This window comes from Arvicanthis niloticus, chromosome 6 (genome assembly GCF_011762505.2).
Source record: "Arvicanthis niloticus isolate mArvNil1 chromosome 6, mArvNil1.pat.X, whole genome shotgun sequence".
NCBI lineage: Eukaryota > Metazoa > Chordata > Mammalia > Rodentia > Muridae > Arvicanthis > Arvicanthis niloticus.
Window position 1 is genome coordinate 84,238,075 of NC_047663.1, and position 26,301 is coordinate 84,264,375.

The 26,301-nt window shown below is 48.2% G+C and overlaps 1 protein-coding gene across 2 annotated transcripts in view; it reads right to left on the bottom strand.

The window, feature by feature from the left end:
- Window positions 1–26,301, bottom strand: part of Slit3 (slit guidance ligand 3) — a 588,944-nt gene that overhangs the window by 90,929 nt on the left and 471,714 nt on the right. For both annotated transcript variants that reach the window (XM_034504957.2, XM_034504958.2), the window contains exons 11-14: window positions 23,405–23,476; window positions 19,195–19,266; window positions 7,761–7,904; window positions 6,090–6,253 (exon numbers count right to left, since the gene is read on the bottom strand). In XM_034504957.2, coding sequence (XP_034360848.1) covers window positions 6,090–6,253; window positions 7,761–7,904; window positions 19,195–19,266; window positions 23,405–23,476 — 452 coding nt within the window. The remainder of the gene's footprint in view (window positions 1–6,089; window positions 6,254–7,760; window positions 7,905–19,194; window positions 19,267–23,404; window positions 23,477–26,301) is intronic.

The window sequence follows — 26,301 nt, forward strand, 5'->3', positions numbered from 1 at the left end:
ACACTAGCTGTTTTAGAAGGAGTTTGGCTATCATTTGGGCAGGAAGCTGTCCCTGTAGCTCAGTCACCTGCCTGAAAGCAGAGGCGGAGGCCCATGGTGTAACCACAAGCCTGCTGCTGTAGCATCATGGAAGGGTGCTATCGTGGATCCATTCCCCAAGGCCTGGCCCTGGCAGGATGTGGACACTGCTAAAAAGTGTTCCCTTTGCAAGGAGGGGAAGGACACTTCTCTATGTAGGAGGGGTTGTTTGTATCCATGAGATTTTGTATGATCCCGTCAGAGAAAAAAAAAAAAAAAGCACTAGAACAATTCTTTCTCTCCTTTTTACTCCAGTCATTTCTAATAAGAGATGGAGGCTGAAGACAGAATGTGAGAAACATCTTCAACTTCCTATTAATTCAAGCCAAAGTTTCGAAAAATTTTCTTTTCAAGGCAATGAGTGTCCAGACGAGGGAGAGCTATATAGCACGGAGGTAAAGCCCAGCCAGTTGGAACTAGATAACCCTGGGGCATTTAGTTAATATCCTGCCTCAATAGCCTTACCTGTAAAATGGGATCTAAAGTAGTATGAAGGGTGATGATAATAAATATCCAGAGACCAACCAATAGTAAGTATACATTCCAATGTTCAGAGAGACCAAGAGGACAGCCATCACTCATCAGTGTCTGGGGCCTTTCTCTGAGTCACAAGCAGAGAGGAGATAATCAAGTCACACAGCTTGGTGGGGGCACAGAATCTGGCTCCTACTGCTAAGTACGGTTGTGTTTCTATCTTAGCTTTTACTCCTGGAGTAAGACAGACTCCAGCACAAAAAATGATAACGAAGTCTTCTAATTATACTGGGCCCAGGATTTATCAAGACACAAGTTAAAGAGAAGGTGCCAGGATCCCTCTCTCTGTAGTCAGAGACAGCCAGTGTCTGCACAGATTTCTCCTGGCCTCTGAAATGACACCAGATGAAGAAGCTCTACACCTTCATGTCAACTGTGGTCCAAGGTTAAGAGAACAGGTTGGATATTGGGCTTCCCCAGAATCTAGGTATTCATGAGGAGTAGGAGCTGGGGTCAGAAGGAAGCCCCCTTTCAAGTTCAACGTCTCAGACCCATGTCTGTTCTACCGGTCCTCTTCCTACATTCATTTCAAATGAAATGAACACCAAGAGAGGTAGTGGTGAAAGTCACGAGCGACTCACCCTCTGCATTAGCTACCACTTGGTGTCCCTGCGCTGGGATTCTCCCATGAAACCATGGGGCATATATCTTAAGGACACTTGTCTTCTTCAAATGGGAAGCTGGAACCTAGCTGTCACTCCTGGGGGTCCCTTGAGACCAGACTTGAAGCATAGTAACTATATTTCATTAAGTTATGTGGATACTCTTAGCACAGCCCCCATCGGGGTTCTCTAACCTCCTGTCACCATGTACCTGACTCCTTCAGGATTCCCACCCCCTTCCCTCTGGGAGTTAAGACTGGGAGAAGTGGGTCTGGCAGGCGCGGTGATCCAGAGCAGAGAAGAGTCCAGCGGTGGCGGCGGTGGTGGCGGGCCATGCTGCAGGAGAGAGCGACGCTTTCCGCGGTGCTTGACAGAACCATGTTCCGTTTCCATCGTTCCACCACATGGTTAGATCAAGCACAAAGGAAAGCCCCGCGGCAACTGGTCAGAGTCAAGGTCAGGAAGCGGCATCAGAGAGAGGACATGAGCGAGCGCTCAGAGGAAGCAGCGTGGAGAAGCAGAAGCCAGAGCAGGCCCCCACTGAGCGTGATTAGTACCAGTAGTGCGGTCCACTGGATCCTGCCAAAGACAGGGGCCCCACCTCCCAGTGCCCCGTCCCAGGGAGACTCAGCAGGAAAGAGGGACAAGGTGGGAAACCTTTAGACACCCACATCCATGAGCGTCCTGGCAGCTGACATGCCAGTTACATACTGACACAGGATTGAGCCTGTAAAAATCTGTCCCATCCCGCTATGTAATCTGATATGACATAAAAATCAGCAAAACCTCTCCTTATGCGTTGTGACACAGGACTGACCCCACAGCTGAAGGGCCCCACAGCAGACCATCCTCTTTAAATAAAGACAGTGCCCACAGTTCTCATCGGTCTGGTACAGCATAATCTCGCCTCCAGTCAAATCCCTCCTTCAACATTCCACAGCTCAGGAAGCTCCTGGGTACCTTGCAGGGTCTCCTGGCCCCCCTGGGCTAATAGCCAATCATTCCAGGTGGTTTGAGGTGCAGTAGAGGGAGAGTTGTAGAACAAAAAGCAACCACATCCCAGCTGGACAAAGAACAGAGCCACGGTGGGGTCTTAGGTCTGGAAAGGAGACAGTCACCATGATCTGAGAACACTGTCACAGAGGTAATGCATGGAGGCTGGCTTCTGACTAGGCTTTTGTCAGACTAAGAGAAGGAAGGAAAGGGCCAGAGAATCGGTTGATTAGCCTCAGAGTAAGACATCTAATTTTAGGTTCCTTTTGATTTCTAGAATCATGGGCGAGGGTTAGGTACACTTGGACAATTGACCTTGTGTGCCACAGACTGAATCTTTATATCCTGTCTTCCATAGGTCAGACTTTTTCCTATTTGGCATCAGGCTGAAGCTGTGCATATCTCAAAGAAATGGAGCCACAGCCACATGATTCTGACCATCTCTGTTGGACACTTGACCTCTGATAGGAGGGAGAGGTCACTCTTCTCTACCACCGTTTTGCTGACTGTCTTCATTGGCAAGGCGCTCTTACTCTCAGAAGCTTAGCATTGGGTGGGTTGTGCACGCTAAAGGTCAAGTTAGCGTACACCCATGTCTGGCCCCACTCACCACTCTTTTCCCATCCCAATCTGATAGATGACAGCTAATAGTGGCAATGTGGGCTCTATTGCAGTTTGACATGTGGAGCTACAGGGCTCCGTGAACACTCTGGTACTAAGATGTCTCCTGTGAGTTTGATCAGGGCCTTGGTGCGAGCAGGGCACATGTCACAAACTTAGAATGTCCTTATATGCCTGGGCAGATGAGCTGGAAGGTAAAGGCATGTGCTGCCAAGTCTGGTGACCTGGGTTCCATCCCTAAGCCCCATATAGTGGATTAATAGACTACCGAAAGCTGTCCTCTGATCTCCATACTTCTGCTGTGTCATGCCATATGTGTTCACACAAACACAAACACACACACACACACATATACACACAGCGAGACATGCATGTGCACACTAAACAATGAAAATATAATTTATAAAGTTCCTCTCTAGCCCTCCCTTTGCTTTTCCAAAAGGACACGGAGAGTCCCGGAGGTAAATGATCTGCCATCTTCCATACTAGGAATCTTCCTAGTGTGCTAGAGTCATCATAGCATTCTAGGTAATGTCTAGAAAATGATAGCCTGAACTTTAGGTACTTCTGCTAGAGTAGACTGGATGAACTCTGAGGTCTCTAAAGTGGCCTCGTGTTGTACCCAAAGAGTCCTGCACTTTCCACAGGAACATCTTTAAAAAAAAATGGGGGGGGGCAGCTTTTTTTTTTTTTTAAAAAAAGAGGGACAGCATGATAGAAGGCAGGCAGTGCCCTTCAGCTTCCGAGTGCTCCCTGAGGGTGGGGCCTGTGCAGAAGGACCTAATCTGATGGTTAGATCACCCCTGGCGGGCAGCATCCACCCCTAAATGGATCTTGGTCCAGGATGGTGGATGCAGCTGGTGGAGAGGCAGAGCAAAGTGGCTGGGAAGCCAGACGCCCTATCTGGGGAGGGGCTGTGCATGTTGCAGGAGCAGCCCTCAAATTGGCTCCTAATCACATCAGCTGTCTTTTCAAGGGGGCTGCTTTTAGGGGAAAGTAAAATGCAGAGTTATTATCTGTCAGCTCCAGTCCACGTCACCTGCCACCCCTCACCTGCTCCCCTTTCTGGAGCTTCCTAGAAACACGAATCTTTAGGTCTACGGTTTCTGTATCCCCTCAAAGCCAAGGTAGCTATGGCTCCTGGTATTTCTCAAAGCCACTGCAATCCCTCTGCTCCTCCCACATAGCTCTGTGCATCACTTGGGCTCTGAGCATCACTACCTCCTCACCAACAGGTCTTCTACTTGGTATTTGTTTCTTAATGACATTTTACACAGTCAAGTCAAGACTTCTATCTGTCTCTTCCTTCCCTCCTTCCTTCCTTCCACCCATTTCTGCCCCTCATAAGAAGCCAGGATCCTGTAGACACCAAGGTAGGCAGGTAGACATTGGCCCAGCTAGATTCAAAAGCAGCTTAAATTTTCCCTAGTTTCACCGTCTACTTCTTGTTCCCTACTCTCTGCTCTTTCTGTATACATCACCTATACCGTGTTACTTGTCCCAGCCTCAGTCAGTGCTAGGTCACTGCCATGACGGTGATACTACAGGGCATGAGCCATTGGATCCAGTGTTGACTCTATCCCTCCACTGCCATTCAGGGTTTGGACTCAATCATGAGTGTTGGCAGGACCCGTGAGTCTAAAAGGTCAAGGATGGCAGGAGGCTCTCTGCCCTCCTCCGACTTCATCAACCCTTTCTATGGGAATCACTGACTGGCCAAGCTGATTAACTCAGCCCCAAGTAGGTAGAGAAGAAAGAGGGGGAAAACGCTGAGGGTAGTTGTAGCATTGGGAAGGGATGGTGTGCTATAGACGACACTTGGTGCTGAGGGTTAGACTTTCTACCCAGAGGCGTTCCCAGACTCAGGGAGAAATCTAAGGAAAAAGTGTTTGGGGGTTAGAAGTGGAGACTAGGAAGAAAGCGATTCAAGCAGCTGGACCAGCCGCTGGCCTGGATTAATAGGGCGGTTACAGATCCAGAGCTTCATTACTGCGTACTGGCTGTGATGTAAGGCTGGCCCTTCACCTTGGAGCCCTCAGCTCTCTTTGCTATAGAGCGGGGTCTCACCTGATGACTCCAAGTGGCTACTAGAAGAAGCAAATCAAATTTGGGAGCACTCAGGATAGTGCTCCTCACAGGCAAAAACTGTCTGCTCACTGATACCACTATGCCTGAAAAGGCAAATTGGCAACGAGAGTTTGTACAAACCACAAAGTCCCTGCATCTCTCTCTAGACCCTCCCCTGGTATTTGCTTCTGCAGGTAAAATAAGATCAAACTCTCAAGTGTATCATCCTGGTGACACACATTACAGAATTGGACTTAAGGGATAAAGAACATGGTACGAGAAAGCTCAAATCTGTCTTCTGGTCTGCTGATGGCCAGCCCCCATGCCAGCATTGTTTCTGGGAAAACACACTGACCGAGCACTCCTTCAGATGGGTGGGAGCACGGTTCTTGCGGAGATACACAGTGTTAGGGTTGGTTCATTCCTATCTCAGTACCTCCTGCTGTCTGTTTATCAGCCATGGCGAGCACATCCCTGATCTTTTTCGACAGGAAAGCAGAAAAAATCATAATGATGACTAATTGCTAGCTCATGCAAGCCATTGGTGAAGGAGACCACCTTTCTTTCCAAGGTGGGCTGCAGAAGTCTCTTGTCATTTGCCTTATGTCCTTCCTGGGTGACTGTCAGGGAAAGACAGTCTCTAGACAGAGCTGGGCACAGGAGTCCAAGCTTTGCTTCTTCCCAGTCTGCTGTTCTCTCTATCATCAGAGAACAGCCATCTGCTTCAAGGAGGTGGGGAAGGTGTTTGTGAAACCTGCAACCTAACCTATTATGGTGGAGGGCTGTGACTAAAATCTGGCTGCAGCCCAGCTTGGGCTGCATTTATTTCTGTACCATTTGGGGAATCTGCTTCCAAGACTCCAAAATAAATCTTCATCTCCTCTCAAGTGCGTGTGTGCGAAGGCTGCCCAGCTCCCACCCAGGTGTAGGAGGAGCACACTGTGTCTGGGTTCTGTTTCTCCCAAGCTGCCCACCCCTCCCCCATGCTTTTATTGTGTGAGTGTGTTTTATTTTAAATCCATAAGGTAATTGGTTTTCTGTTGGACTAACTGAATTTCCCCAATTTAATTTGCAAAGATGCTCCCCAGGAGCCATTACAGCGCTCGCTGTCCTCCAGATTGGATTATTGGCCTCTCTGGGGCTGCTGTACTCTGAGTCAGAAAGTGGGGCCCCCCACTCCCATAACCTGATTACCTGAGCAGCGGAACTTCTTGCTTTTGATCTGGCTGATGCGTTTGTTGGCCAGCCGGCGTGGGCTGCTGCAGCGGGCCCCACTTGTCTCAATAGGGTTGTCCTGGAGGTAGTCAGCCAACCACTTCAAGTGGCAGTCGCAAACAAATGGGTTTTGAGCTAAGTGGCTGAAAGAGGCACAGGGCTGTTAATTCCGAGTGACCTGTGGTACCTTGCTTCACCACCACCCTGTCTTATGCTGGGCCCTAGCAAACTGGTGTGAGGTCCTTTTTTCACTGTCCCAGGAGCTGTGGAGGGGCGGGGGCGGGGGCAGGGGCGGGGGCGGGGGATGCCACTTTCAGAGAGGATTCAAAGGAAGGGTCTGAGGCCAGCTGTCTGCTAAAGGCAGCACAGATGCAGCCAACATCTGGTCTGGGGAATCAGCTTCCTGGTTCTCCCCTCTTGGGGCAGGACCCACTGCTGTCTGGCTCTGCCTCACCCATGCTGGAATCTGATGGGCAATGCAAGCTGAGAGCTTTAGAGTTTACACTTTGAGTAACATGCATTTTATTTCTCCAAGCTTGCTGATACCAGGCATATAAAGCAGCTGGCATGGCGACCGGCTTATGGCTGGTGTTCCCCATATAGTAGTGGGTATTGCTGCCATTGTCTTTATCACGGGAGTGCCGAGGGCCTCGCCTGCTCTGAGCATCAGTAATTACAACTCCAAATCACTAAGCACAAGAGCTTCACACGTGGCCGGCACTCAATACCACGCAGCTGTTCTCACTCTATATTGGTTCCTGCCTCTCACTACTAAAGAAATAAGTGCCAGATGACTTCCAGGGTCTCCAGAAGATCCCCAGGATCATTGCAGGCCTGGGGCTGGCACTGAAATCTGTGGCTGGAACTGTGAAGACCACGGACTTGAGTGGGATATGCACTCAAGTGATCTGCTTACCTGCAGGACTTACACACATCAGTGGTACTTGGGAAGTAAGGGTTGGGTGTGTGTATAAGGCATCCCCAGGAAACCTGTATTAAAGGCTTGGCTTTGCAGGGTGTGGGGAGCTGCCAAAGGGAGGGGATGGGTTCTCAGAGATAGAGGATGCTTAGAACACTGCCATGGCTACTGTGGTTATGAGCATAGCTTGCAAGTTCTGCCAGGATCCTGCTTCATACTAGCTATATTTTTAAAAATCTGTCTGTCTGTCTGTCTGTCTGTCTGTCTGTCTGTCTGTCTGTCTGTCTGTGTCTTCATGCACATCAGAAGAAGGCATCAGATCCCAGGATAGATGGTTGTGAGCCACCCTGTAGTTGCTGGGAATTGAACTCAGAACCTCTGGAAGAACAGCCAGTGCTCTTATCTGCTGAGCCACCTCTCCAGCCCCCATCTCAAGACCTCTAGCTGTGATCTTGAGTAAACTATTTAGTCTCTCAGTGCATTGGATTCCTCACATAAAATCTGGGGGTGACAGTACCATCCTCCTGGGTTGTGCTGTGAGGCTTACATGTTTGAGAGTGAGATAAACCTCGTTACAGTCAGGCTCCAGGGGTACCAACCCTGAATGCTTGGTACAGTTAAGTGCTTTGAGCTTCATCTCCCAGCCCTGCTGCAAACACTAGAAATCCTCCCACAGCCCACCTTTGTTTTGGTGGGAGGGGCCTGCCATTGCCAGGGCAGTGTACACTCACAGGGTCTGGATGGACTGCAGTGGAGTGAAGAGCCCTTTGCTGATAGTCTGCAACTTGTTGTCATACAGAGAGAGCAGATTGAGGTTCTGTAGGTCCTGGAAAGTGTTCACCCGCAGGCAGTTGATCTTGTTGGCATTGAGGAGGCTGTGGGCAGAAGAGAGGCTTCTGGTCACTACCAGTGGAACAAAGGCTGGCTGAACCTGCTGGTACCACTGGAAAGTGGCCACCCCCATTCATGTGACCTTGAGTTTCTGCTGCAGCCCAGAGAAAAGAGAGGCTGCTTTCTGAGGTTTCCTAGACCCTCCCCAGTTTCTCCTATCACTGTGGGTGCTGTGCTGCATATGCTACCACCACTTGCACCTGGCCTCGCACCTGCACCTGGCCTCACACCTGCACCTGGCCTCGCACCTGCACCTGGCCTCGCACCTGCACCTGGCCTCGCACCTGCACCTGGCCTCGCACCTGCACCTGGCCTCACACCTGCACCTGGCCTCACACCTGCAGCCTTGGACAAAGGTTGGGAGTGGAGTCGAGCATTGCACTTTTCTGCTTTAGAGTTCAGAGCTTCTTCCAGGCATCACAAAGAAGAAAAAAAAAATCATTTGGCACAATTGTTGTAATGCTTTAGTAGATAGAGTCAGGGCAATTTTTGATTCAGAGAACTCCTTGGAGCTTGTTTAGATCACCGATTTCATAAGAAATCTAATAAAAGTTATAGACCATCTCCCAGGGGAAAAATGCATTCATGTGTAGGCACATACATGCAAGCACATACTCTCTCTCTCTTTCTTACACACACACACACACACACACACACACACACACACACACCCCTTGTCTTTAGCATAACCTCATACCTTCATCTACTACCCTTCAGTCCTATTGGTCACCTGTTGTTCCTCAGACACACCCTAACCCCTTTCTCCATCCCTTTCAGTACAGCTGGCCTCTCTCCGCAAATGGCATCTCCTCAGAGAGGCCTGCTCTGACCCTCTCACCTTCCTCAGGGAGGCCCGCCCCAACCCTCTTGACCCTCAGCAGGGCCCTAAAATCCCAGTATTGTCCCCTATATGATTCCTTCCTGCTGTTCACCTTAATCTGTGACTTGAGGATATTTATTAGTTTTCTTGTTTGCCATGTGTGCAGTCTGGGGTAACACAAATGCCGTTTCTTCAATCTCTCCCTTCATTACCAAGGCTTATCCTTGAGTGGGTCACATATCCAGCTCCATACTCGCCTTCAGGGGCCTCGCCTCTCTCCCTGAAGGCAGATCTGATTTGGGTCTAACTTTCTTACCCATGGCGGGGGGGGGGGGCTTTCTGCTATGACCATAGCTTTTTATACTGTTCCCTCCTTCACAGAACAACACAGAAAGTGGGTGAAACATGGTCCAGCAGATGCTCTGAGCGCCAGAGACAAATTTCAGAATGCAGCGCTGCTAAGTCAAGCAAATTTGGCCAAGCATTTCCTTCATGGCCCTAGACTGACTGGTTGTGCCCTTGAAACATGTGAAATCATTTCTCATGCCTTCTTGAAGGAGACGGAGAAGAACCAGAGAGTAAGACCGTTGAATTTTTAAATATCACTTCTTAAGGCAGGCTCAGAGCTCCCTTGGTGGTGAATAACTGGGGATTCAGAACTGACCCCCTGGCTGTAGGAGCATCCGCATACCATAGTCCACAGGGACTGGAGTTAGCAATGGTAGAGCTGCCCTTGGGTGCCAGTCTCCCTTCCCTTGCTGCCGGTCGGCTTCCCCCGCAGTCCCCTGTGCTATCCAGGTGCAGACAGGCAGCTGTGGCCATGACAAGCAGAAGAAGAACAGCCTGTTTAATCTGGCTAATAACGGGCAAGGTCCCTAGGGTCCCCACAGATGTCCTCCTGCCTCAGAGTGGGGAAAAAAAAAAAAGAAAAAAAAAAAAAGAGCTCACGTTGCTAGAATATTCTTTGTTTTCCAAAGTGCCTCCCTGACCCCTGTTATTCTCGCTATAACCTGGGCAGATGGGCAGAGCCGTCTCACAGTTACAGGCGAAGAGACTGAAGCAGAGAGTCTGAGGGCTTTGCAAGGTCAGGAGAGTTTCCAGGGAGCATGCTGTGAGGAATTATGATAACCAGGTCTCTAGAGGGCTCAGCTGCTTCTTTTGAATGCCTTATCTACCCTGCCAATCTGCCCATCCCCTCTGTAACACTCCCCCCCCCAACAATTTCCTGTGACTCTTGTATTAGATTGTGATCAAGGTCATTCTGGGGGGGGGGCGGCATCTGAACGAGGCTGTAATAAGAGAATAGCAGTTAAGCAACCACATTAGAAATGGGTCTTTCACATACAATCTTTTATCTTATTTTAAAAAATTAAATCTATTAGTTAATTTGTTTTTGTCTCCCCCCCCCCACAAGACAGGGTCTCACTATGTAGCTCTGGCTATCCTGGAACTCACTATGTACATCAGACTGGCCTTGAACTCAGAGACCCACCTGCCTCTGCCTTTCACGATGTATACCACTATACCTGGGGCTTTTTTTAAAAAAAGTAATTGGTAAACTATTTGTTCTAAATACTGATATTCAAGGCCTTTGAGAGCACCATTATGCCAGAAATGTTAAACTATTTAATAAAGAGAGACCGGGATGACTTAGCTAATGGTTTGAGGAACCCCTCTCCTAACATTTTATAATAAGACTTTCCTATGTGTCAAAAGGTAGAAATTTTATGCAACAACACCCTCCCCCACCCGCCGCCAACTCACACACCTACAGTAGATTTTTTTTTTCTTGGAAAACAAATTTCAAAACCTCTGGCAAAGATTCCAGTACTAGCAGCTGTGCAGTGGACACATTCACAGACAGGACATAATGCTTTCTGCCACAGTCTGGATCTTTCCTACTGTGTAACTTCCCCAACCCCCATAACTTCCTTTTGAACCTTCCTTGCTTAAGAAGGCTTTTTAGACTTGACACCTTGTTTCAGATTCATGAGCCCCACAACAATACTTGGTCCTGGGAAATATTTGAGTCAGACAAAGAAGATGGCTCTGGAGATGGAGAAGCAGCAACTCTGACTTGCCTGGAGAGTATTTACCCTGCGTGGATCTTGGCAATACTCCTGGCCCATCAGGTCCAGCTTGGCTTCTTTTGCTCATCTGGGTGCTTCCCTGTCTCTTATTGCTCCTGGATCTCTCAGCACGGGATGTTCTTTCAAAGATGTAAAATATCACAACAATCCAGGCTGGCAGAATTACTAAGAAGAGACATAGCTCAGGGTGTAGAGCTCAGGAAGCAGGGGGGCAAAAGAAGACAGAGAAGGGCATAGTCTCTTGGACACTCACCCTCTCCCAGCTGCTCGGCTCCCCCAGGCATGATAAGGAGGTGTTGTGAGAGATAAAATTAAGCTGCTTATGGAGAATTAGTCACTGAGGATAGCCTCTGAGCCTCGGCATCAGCAAGATCTAACAGCCTGCTTCTGCTCTTTCTCTTTGGAGGAAGAAGATTGGCAGCTACTCAACTCAGTCTGGCTTCCATAAAAGGAGCTCTGGGCTATCTGGTCCATGGGCAACAGATGAGGGAAAAAAACAAAACAAAAACAAAAACAAAAAACCAAAAAACAAAAAACAAACCCCAAAACACCAAAAGATGGAGCCAAAAGAACTATCAGCTCGGCATCCCTTATCTGAAATGATTGGGACCATAAGTATTTGGAATTTCAGACTGTGGAATATTTGTGTCTGTATAAGTGGAAGATCTTAGGGAAGGGACCCAAATCTACATTCATTTACATTTCATCTACACTTTATATACAGCACCTGGAGAACATTTTCTGTAATGGTTTTTGCATGCTGCTGTTCTGACTGTGATCTGTCATGTGAGGTTAAGTGTGGAATGTTCCACGTGTGGTATCATATGGATGATCAAAGAGGTGCAGACTTAGAAGTTACGGCTTTGGGGAATCAGGGATGCTCCAACTGTATCTGCACTGGACTTTAGCAGTTAGAGGATGGCCATGGGTCTTCTCTTGTTGGCTAGCCAGGTTGATTCTCTTTCTTTGGAGTAAAGACCTCTACAGTGTTGGATCTGATTTGGTTTATCCTCCTTTGAGGAGCAGCGATGTAAATATGTGTAGAATCGACGTCAAGAAGGCTGGGTCATCAGTGGAGGCCACACCCATGCACCAAGTAGTCCCCACAAAAGGGCATCGTGATCATCTTCATTTTTACAGCGAGGAAACTGAGGGCCAGAATGGTGACAGACTTGGTGGAGCTACCTCAGCCTGTGTGATTTCAAAGCTCACTTGCCATCCACTCCCGAATATGAATACACACACACACACACACACACACACACACACACACACACACACACACATTTTCTCTCCTCTGTGTTCATTATCTCCAGTGCATGCCTGGCTCTGCTGACCTTGAGATGTACAGGGTATACTTCAGTAGACAGGTGTCTGGTTGGGTCTAGACGACTTTGCTTGTCTCTTGGGCGTAGAAAGGCATCTCAGCTTGGGATGCTCACCACAGTCTAACTGAGTCAAGTTTCTTTATCTTGTAGTTGCCTGAGGCGGGTGGTCTATGTCCAGGAATAGCTAAGTGCTGGTGAGGGAGATTGTGCACATGACCCCTGGTTCTCCTCACTCTGAAGCTTTACTGCATTCTGAGATGAGCAGGAGATAACACCTGGGATATTCACACGCCTCATCCCACAGGCCTCTTTCACAGCTGAAAACACTGACCCCTCAACTGTGCACAAGTGTCTCCAGAGAAGACCCAGCTCTCTTTTGGGGCTCCTAGACAAGACCACCAAAGGAAACTCAAGAGTCATGTGACTATCAAGAGGATGATGAAGCCATGTAAGGAGTAACCTGAGGAGTTAAGCCACGGTAAGCACTTGCACTGACACCATACAAATATCTAAACCTCCATAACCCTACACAGTAAATGCTATCTCTACCTGCCAGATGACACTGGGAGATGCAAAGACATAAACTAACTTTGAGTAGTGGTCCCTGACCTGTGAATGGTAATCTAACCATTCTGTAACTTTTTCTGATACCCATCCCCTCATTAAGGGAAAGTGCAAATCACCTAAGGCTATGAGGTGGTAGAGGTAGAGGCTTCCCCATCAAACTTAGTGATGATTTGTCAACAATATAACACAAGAAGAACCATGTTCCCATTGGAGGAATGGGAAGAGAAGAGCACATCAGATAGTGCGGGTGTATATTTGCCCGTGTTAGCATTAGCTGAGACACGCTACCACCTCCGGCCTCCGCCGGCCCGTTGGAGCACTTTGGACTTCCGCATATGTTTTATGTCAAGAGGTATTAGCACACATCCCATCAACTACCCAACGTAACAATGCTGCTGGGAGATAATCCTTTCCAGAAGCAGCTGCCTACAGGAGAAGCAGGGTAGGGAGAAACGCAAGCAAGAGCTTGGTGGGGGAAGGAAATACCCTAAGTCTGGTATGGAAACGTCTTACAACTGCTAGGGGTCTGGTCTGGCCTATCAGAAAAGGCTCAGGCAGGCTCACTGCTAGTAGCAGCTTGCAGCCTTGTTTGTTCAGGGTTCAATGGTGCGGGGGAGGTGGACTATAGGTACAGATGAACCCATTGAGATCTGTAAAAAAAGAGTATAGTCTCTTTCCAAAGGCCACTGAAGCCCCATCGATAGCCACCGCCCTGGCCCATACCCCATCCCCTTAGGCCTTTGCTGCAGGATTTGGACAAGACAAACATCTGGAGTTGGGTTCAGTGATGAATTGCATTGCAGTCACCTTGGCAACTCCAGGCAGCCACATGTTGATTTAGGGCCCAGAGCTATCATTCTGGGTTGTATTTATATTCTCTACACCTGCTCAAAGGTCTGTGGGAAGAGGTGGCAACGTTACTCCTCCTCTTTACAGAGTGTTTGCTGAAGATGCCAAGAGCAGAGTCCAGATGCCAGAGAATGCAAGGTCTTCCCAGAAAACCAGTGTCAAGAAAGAGTGCAGCGGGCTTTCCAAGAGAAGGGGGGAAACTCTCCCAGGAACTATCCCTGCGGAAGACAGGGATGAACCCAGCCAGAACAGCAGCACTGGGAACTTGCTTTTTCTGAGCGTGCAGCAGCTACATGAAAGGAGAAAGATGGCACCAAGAGCCTCTGGCATGACCTTTTCTTTGGTTCCTTCAGGGGAGAACACTTTTTAAAGGAAGTGTTATAAAGACTCTTTGCCATTAAAAGTGTTCTATGTGTCTCTAGAGAGGTACTTGCTATTACACATGGGCATAAAGTATTAGTACCGAGACCAATTAAGGGAGCTATTATGGACCCCTGACTAAGCTGGGGGATCTCCAGGCATCCTTCCCTCATTAATATGCCTGTCTTCTCTTTTATTTCATTAGAATTAACCCTCTGCCATCCTAAATTTCTTTATCCACTAAGTGTAACGGGACTAGTCTCTTTTCATGCCTCCCTCCTATATGGAAATATGGGGAATGAATTTTGACCTTCAGCAACTTGCTGACGCCAGATTGAAGAAGACATGACTGATTTCTAGTGCCACAGTACAGGAGCTCTCTGGCCACAGCCAGGCTCTTACTGGTGCTCGTGAATGGATGCTCTGATTCACGTTATGCCAAACACTCATAGGAGGGCACAGGAGGAACCTTCCAACTCCCAAGGTGGCAAAGGTGACACTTTCCTTCTCTCCTGATAATGGCTATGTTGTTGTCACAGGCCTGGGGTTGTCATGGTGACTCCAGATGGAACTGGAACAAAAGCATGCAGGATACAGCATCGCCATCCGGTGGCTTGTCTGAGAAACATCCCTATCCATCCACCCCAGTGACACAGGAGGGTCCTAGGGACAAGGGTCGGGTAGAGTTTTTCTAAGAGAATCAGAGAAGAGCTGAGACCCTGAAACCCAGAGCTTAGAGACGGACAGCTATGACCTATCTATTTGGCAACTGAGCGACCTTCCCTTAGTTAGTTCTACTTGACGACCCACCCCCAACTATTGGGGTGGTCACTTCCCTGATTGCCACCTGGTGACTAATCAAGCCTTCAGGAAGACAGAACCATTTACATGAAACATTCTAAGACTTGGGGCTTTTCTTAGGAAATGCCAGATTCACAAGAAAGGGGAGAAGTCTTCCCTTAGGAATGTACTGGAACTGGAACTCTGTCTGCAGGAGGGAACTCTTTCCTTTGCACCCAGCTTCATTTCTGTGTCTCTGGAGACGAGAGCTCCTAGATCCCTGGTCCTACAACTTAGATATGAGTGATCAAGGCCAAGTTAATTACCCCTCAGTTTCCGGTCTGTAAAATGGGCCTCGATCGAAATACTTCCTTTGTAGCATTGTTAAGAAGATTAAATGTGACTACACATCTGCCGGTGCTTAGAGCGAGTCCCGGCATATTAAGCACTCAATCACTGTTAGATGTCCTGGACAGCAGCAGTGTTAACAAGTGCCTGTGAAGCTGCCGGGGAGGGAATGTGATCTATATGGAGTGAAGTTATGCTCACTGCTCTGTAATTGGCATGTTGCTTGGCAAACTTCAAGAGCCTCAAACGGTTCTGTCTCTCTTCCAGGAAAATTGAACAGGTGCCTGGGTTGTCTTAACTTATTCCAGGCTGAAGGCAGTCTGGTTCGGTTTAAAAGTCCTCGTGGGGCAGGTTGAAAAGCCTCCATCTCTGCTGGCTCCCCCATTCCAGCAACTTTCCGGGGCCATGCCATGAAATCAGTGAGTGTTAAATGAATGCTCTCCTTTTCCCGGGGACAGTGGTGACAGCACAGCATGCAGCTGCCCATCAGAGAAGGAAATGACAGCCCTAGTGACATACTGACTTTTTCCTGCCTTGGAGACGACCCGGCCTCTGAGTTACTAAGTGCAGGATCTCAGGGCATCCTAGCCCATGGCTGCCCACACAGGATCAGATGGCTGTCACCTCCTATGTGAGTTCAGGGGGTGGAGAGAGAGTAGTTAGGATTACAAGCAGGTGACACTTTCTGTTCTAACCATGGCTTCCCAGGTGTCTCTCTGTATCATCCAACTCCCTTCTTGGCAATCTGGTTTAACAAGGAAGCTGACATCCCCAACGACAGAGGTCGCTAGTAACAAACAATGAATGTATGTTTACACAGTGAATGACTGCTGGGACCCAACTGGACCTGTTTAGGATTAATTACAGGGAGGTACCCTAGCTACTCAAAAACATCTGAAAGCAACGATAGCAGACTTCTGGGTTTCTTACAAACCAGGATGGAGGTTCAGTTTAAGAATAAGCTTTCCAACTTCCAACTGCACAATGAGGGCTTATCATAGAAACCATCAGCAAGGGAAAGACAGGAATATTTGTCAGAGAAGGCATGGTGGTGGGACTGTAGTATTAGCCGTGTGTGTGTGTGTGTGTGTGTGTGTGTGTGTGTGTGTGTAGCTCTGAGGTTCGTTTGATATGAGACCTTGTAAGTTCAGCTAAGGATGCAACTCTTGGGAGGATCCAGAAGACGATATATCAAGTTCAGGGTCAACTGCAGGGACTGCTGAAGCGTGCCTGTATAAACTCATTTGGTCCAGTCTCTGAGAGTGCCTAGGATTCTGTACTATTGATGTTGATCATCTGTCCAAAAGAGCATGGCAAGCAAACTGCCAGAAGTGGGATGGCTGGGTACATCCTAAAATGGGCATAGCTGGAAGGATGGCAGCTAAGTCCAGCGTAGTCAGGAAGGGAGGGAGGGACAGAATAACCAAGCACAAACATCCACTTGGCCCCTGTTAGTGTCACAACAAGTGCCAGAAAAGAAAATATCCAGGACCTCTATGCATGGAAGAGACATTTCCACTTAGAGACTGCCTAATCAATCATTCAAGGGAGAGGGAGTAGGGGGCGGAGGAGGAGACAACACTCCCATGGTCTGCCTCTGAGTCAAAGGAGATGAAATTACCCAGTCAACCAGGGTATTCTAATCAGAGCCTTCTTATCAGACAATCCCCAGCCAAATGAGGAGAAATCCAATCTATAGCCCGCTGAACCCTAAATTTGATCTAATGGGGACCTGCTTTCCAACTGCTCAACAGCAGGTCAGAACCAGAGATGATGGACTCCAGCCCCGCCTGTGGGTTCCTTCTGGAAAGCGAGCCAGCCTGAGCTGTGTCAACTCCTGGTCTCCACAGAGGGAGAAGCATTGTCTTTACCCCCTAGCTAGTCAGTTCCATCTGCTCAAAGTGATGCTCTTCAGCTGGCGCTGCCTTCACAGCCTGGGGGGTGGGGGTGGGGGCTCATAACCTCCCGACTGCTGTCAGCTTGTAGCAGAGACATATTTCCTTTGTTTAAAAATATGCCATTCTAGAATCTTTGATACACACCATTCACAATGCTGACCCTTTGAAGTCCAGACCACTTTCCTAGTGTAAGTGGGCATGACATTGTTCTTTTAATGCATATCATTCAAGGTCATTCATGCGAGTCTGGCTGGACACAGTATCCCCTAAATCCACCTCCGGGCAGATGCTATTGTTATTTTTCTCCTGGGGATTAATGGCTACAGTTAACCAGCCTCCTGGTAGCAGTTATAACTTAGTTTCTCTGCTAGGAGCAAAGAACACCATCTGTGAAACACAGAAATCCTTGCAGAGCCCTGGCATGCCATTCTACAAAACAGCCTTAAAGAGCCACAAAGGGCTGGGACCTCTGAACACAGATCTGCCAGCCTACAGCCAGCCAGAATGAGAGGGAAGCAGAGGAAGAGACAGGAAGATGCAGGGACCAGACAGGGGTTGGTTGGTCTCTCTCTCTCTCTCTCTCTCTCTCTCTCTCTCTCTCTCTCTCTCCCTCCCTCCCTCCCTCCCTCCCTCCCTCCCCACCTCTTGTTTTCAGCTTTGTCAAACTAGTCTAATGGTTACTTGCTGGATCTGCAGCCCAGAAACTGGATGGACAGTTCATTCCAACATGATTCACATTGTTTTATATCCTGGGACAATCTGTCCAGGGACACGGGAGTTTAGGGTGTGAAGGTATGAGATGTACAGAGCCAGAGGAAGTCTTACTTCTTTCTAAAGTGTCCTTGCAAGCCCAAACCACTGTTCCCATCCACCGATGAGTGCCTTTGGTCCCATATCTCCTACCCTTTGAGATCTGGCTGGACTACCTGGTCCATAAGCTTACATTTCGTCTCCTCTTCACGGTACAAGGGAGGCGGAGAGCCTAGAACCTTTTCTTTACTGGAAACTAGAGGTGACATATCCTTTTTTCTTTCTTCCCTCATGGACCAAATGCAGTGAACATGAACTCCTACTCACGACTCTTCTGCTCCAGCCTAAGCCCTGGAATTGAAGGTTCACACCTCCTTGTTTGGCTTGGAGGTGATTTTTTAAAAAGACAATCGCACGCAAATCTGTTTGTACTCTGATGATGAAGTCCTGTCATGCACTATTCCGAGAGCCAGGGACCTTTAGAAATACCTGACTATGGAGAGTCTACTTACTTTCCACACTTGCTTTGCTGTGTGAAGCAGGGCCAAGTCATTCACCTCTCTGAGAGTTAGCGTTCTCCAAGGTTCTCAGGGTAATCGAGGTCAATTCTTGGTAACAACAGGAATTATGATGCTCATAGAGTAGACCGTACTCATTTGTATGTGCACGCACGCTTGTGTTGCATGCGCGCTTGCACACACTCACACGCCCACCCACACCCACAGCATATAGTATAGAGTATAGAGGCACCAGCTACCCAGTCAGAAACCAGGGATGATCCTCACTCATCAAAAATCTTCTAAATCAAAAATCAAAAATCTTCTAAATCAAAAATCAAAAAATCTTCTAAAATAAGCTACGTTCCTTACTTTATTTCTCCATATCAGAGTTCAATTATCTTCTTCAAACATTTAAGAGTAAATGACCAGAATGAAATAAACATAAATGAATAAGCCCAGAGCTTAAAACTTCCTTTAAATGAAATAAACATTTTTCTCTCGTTTTATCTTGCCAGAGAGACACACTACAGATTGGCTATGCTCATCTCCAGTGGCCCCTCCCCACCCACGCCCTTCTTAAGGTCCCATGCCTGCTACGGGCAGCTATTTCAGTTTTCAGAGTAGAGTTTGCCTTGGGAAGGTTTAGTTTCCTAAATTCTTAGCATATCTCTGGAAGGTCTTTCCTCTTACAGGATTCAATTTCTTTCTTACTCTCAAGTCATGAAACCATTCACGACTCACGCTGGGGCAGGGCTCTGGACTGTATCATCCAGGCTTGTGTACACTGGCCTTGGTGTTCTGTGCCAACTCTGCCTCTCTGGCCACAAGAATGCCTTGGAGAGGGGAGATGGAATGCACAGAGGCTTTGGTGTCTGTATGATAGGTATAAAGTCCAAAGAATCCTCCAAGGGCATGGCTTAACATTTCCGGTCTACAAAAACAGTCCCACGGATACAAAAAAAAAAGTAGACAGTTCCTACTCACAGCAGCTGCAGGGACACCAACCCGTCAAACAGTCCTTTGGGAATTTCTGTGATCTTGTTCCCATAGAGTACCCTGGAAGGAAGCAGATGACAGGAATTAGCACGGATGTGAAGGGGGTCAGTTCTAGGGGCAAGATCTCAGGCCACCTGCCTTCCTGGGCTGCTACCTCCATCGCATCTTCTTATTGCTGAGACAGGCAGGCAGTTCATCCTGCGCTGGGGGGGTTGGGGTGGAATGCTGTGCTGGAGGTAAGGTACAGCCTGCTCCATCCTGCTGCATCCCAGCCCAGCCTAGTCCATCACCCCCACAAGGAAGAAGCAGCCCTTTGTGGTACCTCCTGAGCTGCAAGTGTGACTGGAGGGAGCCCCACAGTAAATAAGCAGTGTGGGAGGCCAGCCTGTGTCTTCAATGGGTATTGATTAGGCTGAGCCAGCCTATAGAATGTTTCCTTTTAAATACCCCACTGCATCCTAGGAATTCCTGAGCTGAGTTTGTTTTACATCATCCATCTAGACAGCAGGGTTTTGGGCATGCGGGGGCATCTCCAGATGGCGCAGGCATTGCTGAGTTGAGGCCTGGCTCAATGGGGAGGCTGAGGAGTTTCGCTGTCTCAGATGATGGCAGCTTCCACTCTCCATCCGCCTGGCCTATCCTTTCAGATCTAAGAAGGAAGGAACTCAGAAAAAATTTTTTTTCATTTCATCTTTCAGATTCACAGCATCCTGCACACATGTGCTTGCTACTTGAGGAGCCTGGGAAAGACTAGCACCCAGCAGGTCTCTAATCCTGGAACTGAGACTCTCTGGGCCTTTCTCTGCTTCTCATGACAGATTTTTTTTTTTCCTGTCTGAGGGGTCCAGCCTCCTCTTTGATCAGGAAACAGATATAAAGAGGGCTTGGTTCTCTTCTGTTAGAACCCCTTCTTGGGTCTAAGTCCATGGGCTTATCTAATTCCCACTCAGATCTCAAATCTAGGCTGATGGTCATTTGAGGAGGCAAAATTTTAGGAGGACGGAACAGTGAATGAGAGTGAAACAGGGCCCGTCTCCCCCGCCGCCGCTGCCGCCGCCCACTTCCAGAAGCCACTGGGAATGAAGAGTGAGTTCTCCATCAGCCTGCGGGTGTGTTTCATTAATGCTCCAACAAATTAATGACTAAATAGAAGTCAGCATGATGGCGTGGGCTCACATTTGTAATTCATATTAATGTCCCACTGCTCACTGTGCCAAATGTAGTAATGCCACTGCCTGCTCATCTCGGATGGATATCAGAGCTTCCAGAGTGGCAGAAGCTGCTGGGTGAGGGTGGGGGTGCTGGGGTGCCGAGGGTGCTGGTGGTGCTGGGGGTGCTGGGAGTGCTGGGGTAGGGGTTCTCATACAGCCTATCCCTCCTTGGTGTAGACCATCCTCAAGCCTGATGAGTCAGCCACCAGGCTATGCATCAGCGACAAAGGTGCTGGCCTGCTGGTGTGTGGCTTCCCACCTGAAGCCCGCCTGAGGCCTTGAGTCTTGATTCCCTTCACAGGCTGTTTGAGCCCAAGCAGCTCTCCCCCTGGAGCCATCTCCTAAATGTTTTAGTTAAGATTCCCAACCATCTCTTTTCTCAGTTAGCTTCTCCCAAGCACTTACTGTTATGGTATGTTACTTACACATTTATTTAGGCTTAGTTGTTTATTATTATTATTACTACTGTTATTTTAATCATTTTGTATGTATGGGTGGTTTGCCTGCTTGAATGTCTGTTCACCATGTGTGCACCTGGTGCCTGCTAAGGCCTGAAGAGCATGCCAGATCCCCTGAGACCAGAATTACAGATGGTTGTGAGTTGTCACATAGGTACTGGGAATTGAATCCTGATCCCTCTAGAGGAGCAGCCAGGGCTCTTCCCTGCTGAGGCATCTCTCCGGCCCCTTTAGGTTCAGTTTTTAGGTCCTTCCTTTAACTTTCCTAAATGTTCTGATGTTATAAGGGCATGCCCATGGCTGGGTCTCTGGGGTGGAGAAAGAACATGATCTAGTATAGTGAGCATCTACTGAATGAAGATTTGGAAGGATGAACAGGCCTGAGGTAAAGGCTCTCCACCCCTTTACCCTACGCTGTCAGCTTCCTGATCCCTGGGGGCTGGTCTAGTCAGCTCCTGGTCACATCCTGAATGCCTACAACCCTGCCTTACACAGCAGGCATCTATTAAATGGAGGAAGGGGTAAACACAAGCTCAGAGGTGCTTCCCTTAATGCTTGGGAACGCCTCCAGGTTCACTAGTGGTGTGCTAGTACCCTGCTTCTTCTGCAAGACAAGAATCATCCCACGATCTTGAGACATTTCCCAAATCTCGGCTAAGGGAGAGCAGAGAAGGAGAACGGAAAGGCTGGGGGTGGGATCCTGGTGGCGGGGCCCTCTCGCTCTCCTCTACTCTGTGACACTCATCACAATAAGCAGACACTAATCTCACGCACGCAACACCCCCCCCCCCCCCCCCCCCCCGTCTTTGATATCCCAGCCAGATGTTCTACTCGATAAATGAAACTAATTTACTCAGCAGGCAGCAGACACCAGCTGAATCAGGGACTTCCTGTCCTCGGCCTCTGCTCAGTGGGATGGGAGGCTCTGTGCATCCAGTTACCTGCATGCTCACAAACGAGGCAAGCAGGTTGTGAAGAGGCAAGACATAGACAGCACGCCCGTGAGCACCCCCTTATTGTCTGGGGTGTCGGGGGGAACAAGGCACCAGATGATATTAATACATCGCCATCACTGTATCGGACACTATCCACATTATATCGAAAGGGCTCCACAGCATGGAGATCGGGAAATTCTGACCGAACATACTGGGTTCAAATCCTATCGCTCACACGAATTAGTGTGTTTTTAGATAAGTGTTTTTTTTTTTTTTTTAATTTAAATTAGCATGCTATCTCTTTCCGCGATTCCTCCAGTGATTCTGGCGAGTGAATGTGTTTATAGGGGTAGGTGTCAGGGGGAGGTTTGCTCACCTGTGTGGACGTGTGGAAACCAGAAGCTCATGCCAACTACCTTCCTCTATTGCTTTTCATTTGACTTTTGAGACAGGGTCTCTCAGTGAACCTGGAGCTCCCAGGCTGGGTGACCAATGAGCTCCTGAGATCCAGCCCTGCCCCTCCCCCCCAGTGCTCTGCTTCCATGTGGATGCTGGGAGTCCTGACTCAGGGGCTATGCTTGAGCAGCAGGTACTATATTCCCTGTCATCTGTCTCTCCAGCTCTGAATCTTTTCTTTAATCACCATGTGCCCGATACAGTGTGAGGTGCCAGGGTTACAGAAGGAAACAAAGACAGTTAAGGAGTTTAGATACATGGCAGTAGATCCCACGGTCTATGGGTTTTGTTTTTTGTTTTTTTTTTTTTTTTTTTTTTTTTTTTTTTTTTTTTTGTGAGGATTCGCCCTGTAAGACTCCTACAAGAAGAGTACCTGGTCACCATCAGCACTTGGTAGATGCTGTCAATTATTGTCATTACTGTGATATGTCAATCATCGAGTCTGCCAGGCAAGGAAGGGATCTTTGTTCTGACTGAGAACGAAGAGAAGGCTCTTCTCTGCAGAGAAGGCTCAAGGGACTGCCCATCCCCTGAGTGAGCTGAGGGGAACTGAGGGCAAACCTTATACCTTCTGGGAGTCTAGTGGTCCTTGGTGAGTGAGGTTTGTTTGTTTGTTTTTTCCTATCTCAGCACTGGGTTAAATAAGGGCTTTAAAAGCCCAAGAAAGTACCGGAGATGGGATGGCTGGATCTTCTCTAAACAATGACCACAAGGTTAGAAATAGCAAGAAAATCAGAAAAAGGAAATACTGCCCTCCCTGGACAAGGCCACAGATGCTGGGGGGAGGGGAGGGAGAGGGAGGAGGAGAGGTGAGCCATGGCCTTCATCTCAGACATACATTACCATTCTCTCTACTCCATCTCCCCTGAGACAGCACTGTGCAGCATGAGGTGGGCGGGGGAGCGAGGTGAGAGTCAAAGATGCATTTGAATGAGAAGCCAATAACTGGGACAGCTGCTGGGCACTTAATCAATAAAAATAATGCATGTGAGTTGTAGAAATATTCCCCAAGATCAATTTCCCCCGAAGAAATATTTGTTTCTTTTACCAGATTGCCACAAGTGTGTAAGGCAACATGAAGCCCTGATAAACACCTCCTGAAAAATACGGACGCGCCTCCCACCCCTGCCCCACTTACAGCGACGTGAGTGATTTCAGGCCCTGGAAGGCATCTGGAGCGATGTCCGATATCTGATTCTTGCTGATGTCTCTGAAAACATTAATGGGGAAAGTCTGAGGACACAGCTCGCAGGTGCGATAACGCTCTTCCTGAAGCATACACCCCGCAGTCCAGCCTTTCAAAACTGGTACAGATCAACTGACCAACCAAGCAATTTATTTATTTACAGCCCAGGGGGCAGTGCCTAAAGAACACCTCTCATACTGCCCTGGGGTAATATATCTGTATATACTGCCTTTGTATGCCTTCCTGGGCAAGACTAAGAAATGCCCACCTAAGTCTTGCCTGGCACAGAATGGTATGAATATGTTGGTCACTACTTAGGTATAAAGGCACATCCAGAAGCTGTGCATTCTGGGTTTGCTTATGCCCTGTGAGCCCAGCACTTTGGAGGCTGAGGCAGGAGGACTGGCTGTTGGAAGCTAGCCTGGGCTACATTGTAACATCCTGTTTCAACAAAGCAAAACAAACAAAACCAGACCAAACCCCAACCAACCTCCCCAAAAGCAAACAAAAACAACAAAAACAAACAATGGCAATTAAAAAAAAATGAACCGCAAACTAAAAGCAACCTCAAGCCAGGGCTTGGTCTTGGGTGCAGTTATCAAGTATTTAACAGAGCAGACAAAGCAGCATGGACCCCACCCAACCCAAGGCCGAGACTGGCTTCTTTATGCATCACTTTCTTGTCGTGTACCCCAGAAGTGACTGTCATCCCGAAAGACCCATGGCATTTCACTTCCCCCGTTAGCTCTCATCCCTGATCTGCAGGAGTCTCTGAGCAAGGATGATGTATCCTCTCAGTCTTGTGATACAAACAAATCATAAGACTCTCAGAGAACGCCTCTGAGATGTGAACTTGTCACTGGCTAGGAATGCTCCTTATTTGGGAACAGGCCCGGAGAGATGACACATCCAGAGCTTGAGAGGGCTGATGTGTGTTAGAAGGATCTTCCAAACACAGCGCACCCGATGGCTAGCCTGGCCTCCAAGGGGCAGGTGCAGTGGCTAGCCTGGCCTTGAAGGCGCTAGCTAGGCAGTGGCTTAGCTTGGTCTTGAAGTTGCAGGTGCAATAGCTAGTCTGGTCGCAGGTGCAGGGAGCCCTCTGCTGTATACTTTCAGCATCCCAGCGAGAGAGAGAGAGAGAGAGAGAGAGAGAGAGAGAGAGAGAGAGAGAGAGAGAGAGAGAGAGAGAGAGAGAGAGAGAGGAGAGAGAGAGAGAGAGCTGGACCACAGGTTCCTGCTGATGGCCCTTGTGGAGGAGGGATTGCTTTTCCTCAGAGTTATTAGCTCAGGGCTGGCCTTTGGGCCCCTGTCACTGGCAGGAGAGATGCAACAATTTCCTGCGACAAAAAAAAAAAAAAAAAAAACCAAACCTCTCCAGTTCCTTTCGCTCAACAAAATAAATCAATGGGTCCTTGCTTTTGTGTGAGAGAAGGAGGGCTGAGGGCTTCACAGGCCAACAAGGAGGAGACAAGTGGATACTGAGAAAAAAGCACAGCCGGGAAGATTGGTAAATGATGGCCTCCGGGGTGGCCAGACGCCCAGCCTCTTAAACTCCCACAAAAGGAGTAGCTTTGTCCTGCCTCCCTCCTATGCCTAACAGCCCAGGAAAAAGCCATGCTCCCTTCTCTCCTGCTTCCAAAGCCTGTAAGTTGAAAGTCACTTCCCAGGTTAAGGCTTCTTCTGCACAGCTTCAGGTTTATCCCTTTAGCTGACATGAGATCGCCTCAAACAAATCCAGATTGCGCTGGCAAACTCGTCAGCTTACCCTGGGCTTTTCTTCAGTGTTCCATTTTTTTGTGTAAGGGTCTTAACAAGCAGATACTCTGGATTATCCTAACTCACTCACCTTGGGGTGGCTCCCTAGTGAAGAATTTCAAAACAATACACAGGGTCTGCTCATATTAGAGAGGAGGCCCATTTGTGGAATATCCATTCACAGTGCTCTGACCTCTAGTGGATGGGAAGTCCCTCAGCCACTGGGAAAGATCTCAGCCTTGGCTGTGTGGGGGGACAGACTGGAGTTTTAGTTTACAATTAGAACTTCAGGGCTTAATACTCTTTGGGTGATAAAACATGAGGTGAAGTATCTTCTGGTTTGGAAGTGAAGGATGATGTGAACCAGAAGTGATTTTTTTTTTTTTTTGGTAGTAATAGACAGACCCTTGTGGATGATCACTTGGGCTCCCCCCCCCCTAATTTTTATTGTATAAATTTATGTATTTGTAGTGTTTTGGAATATGTGCACATGGTGGAATGGCTAAATCAAGCTATTTTGCACATCTAAAAAAATGAGGAAGACTCATGAGAACACTTAAAAGCTATCCTCGGAAATTTTCAATACATTTCTAATAACTACAGCTATTACAGTATAGGATACATCTTTTGAACATCGTCCAGTTGAGATTCTGTATCATTGGACCGACATCTCCGGCACCAGTTTCTATCTCCACCCTTAGAGAGTCATCCTACCTATTGCTTCTCTGAGGTGGAAATTTAGATTCATGGATATGATGGTTAATTTCCACCGTCAACCTGACTGGATTTGGACACACCTCCAGTTGAGTCTGTGAAGATCTTTCAAGGGAGGATTAACTTTGAAGGGGAAGTGAACCCTGAACGTGGGTGGCACCATTCAATGAGCGGGGGTCCCTAACTGAATAAAAAGGGGAAAGGAGCTGAGGGCTAGCATTCATCGCTCTCTGCTTCATGATTATTGACTCAATGGCCACCTTCTGGCCCTGCTTCATTGTCTTTCCCACCATGATGGGCAATATCCCTTTTAATTAAAAAACAAAAACAAAAACAAAAAACCCTATGTATATGGGTGTTTTGCTTGCATCTATGTCTCC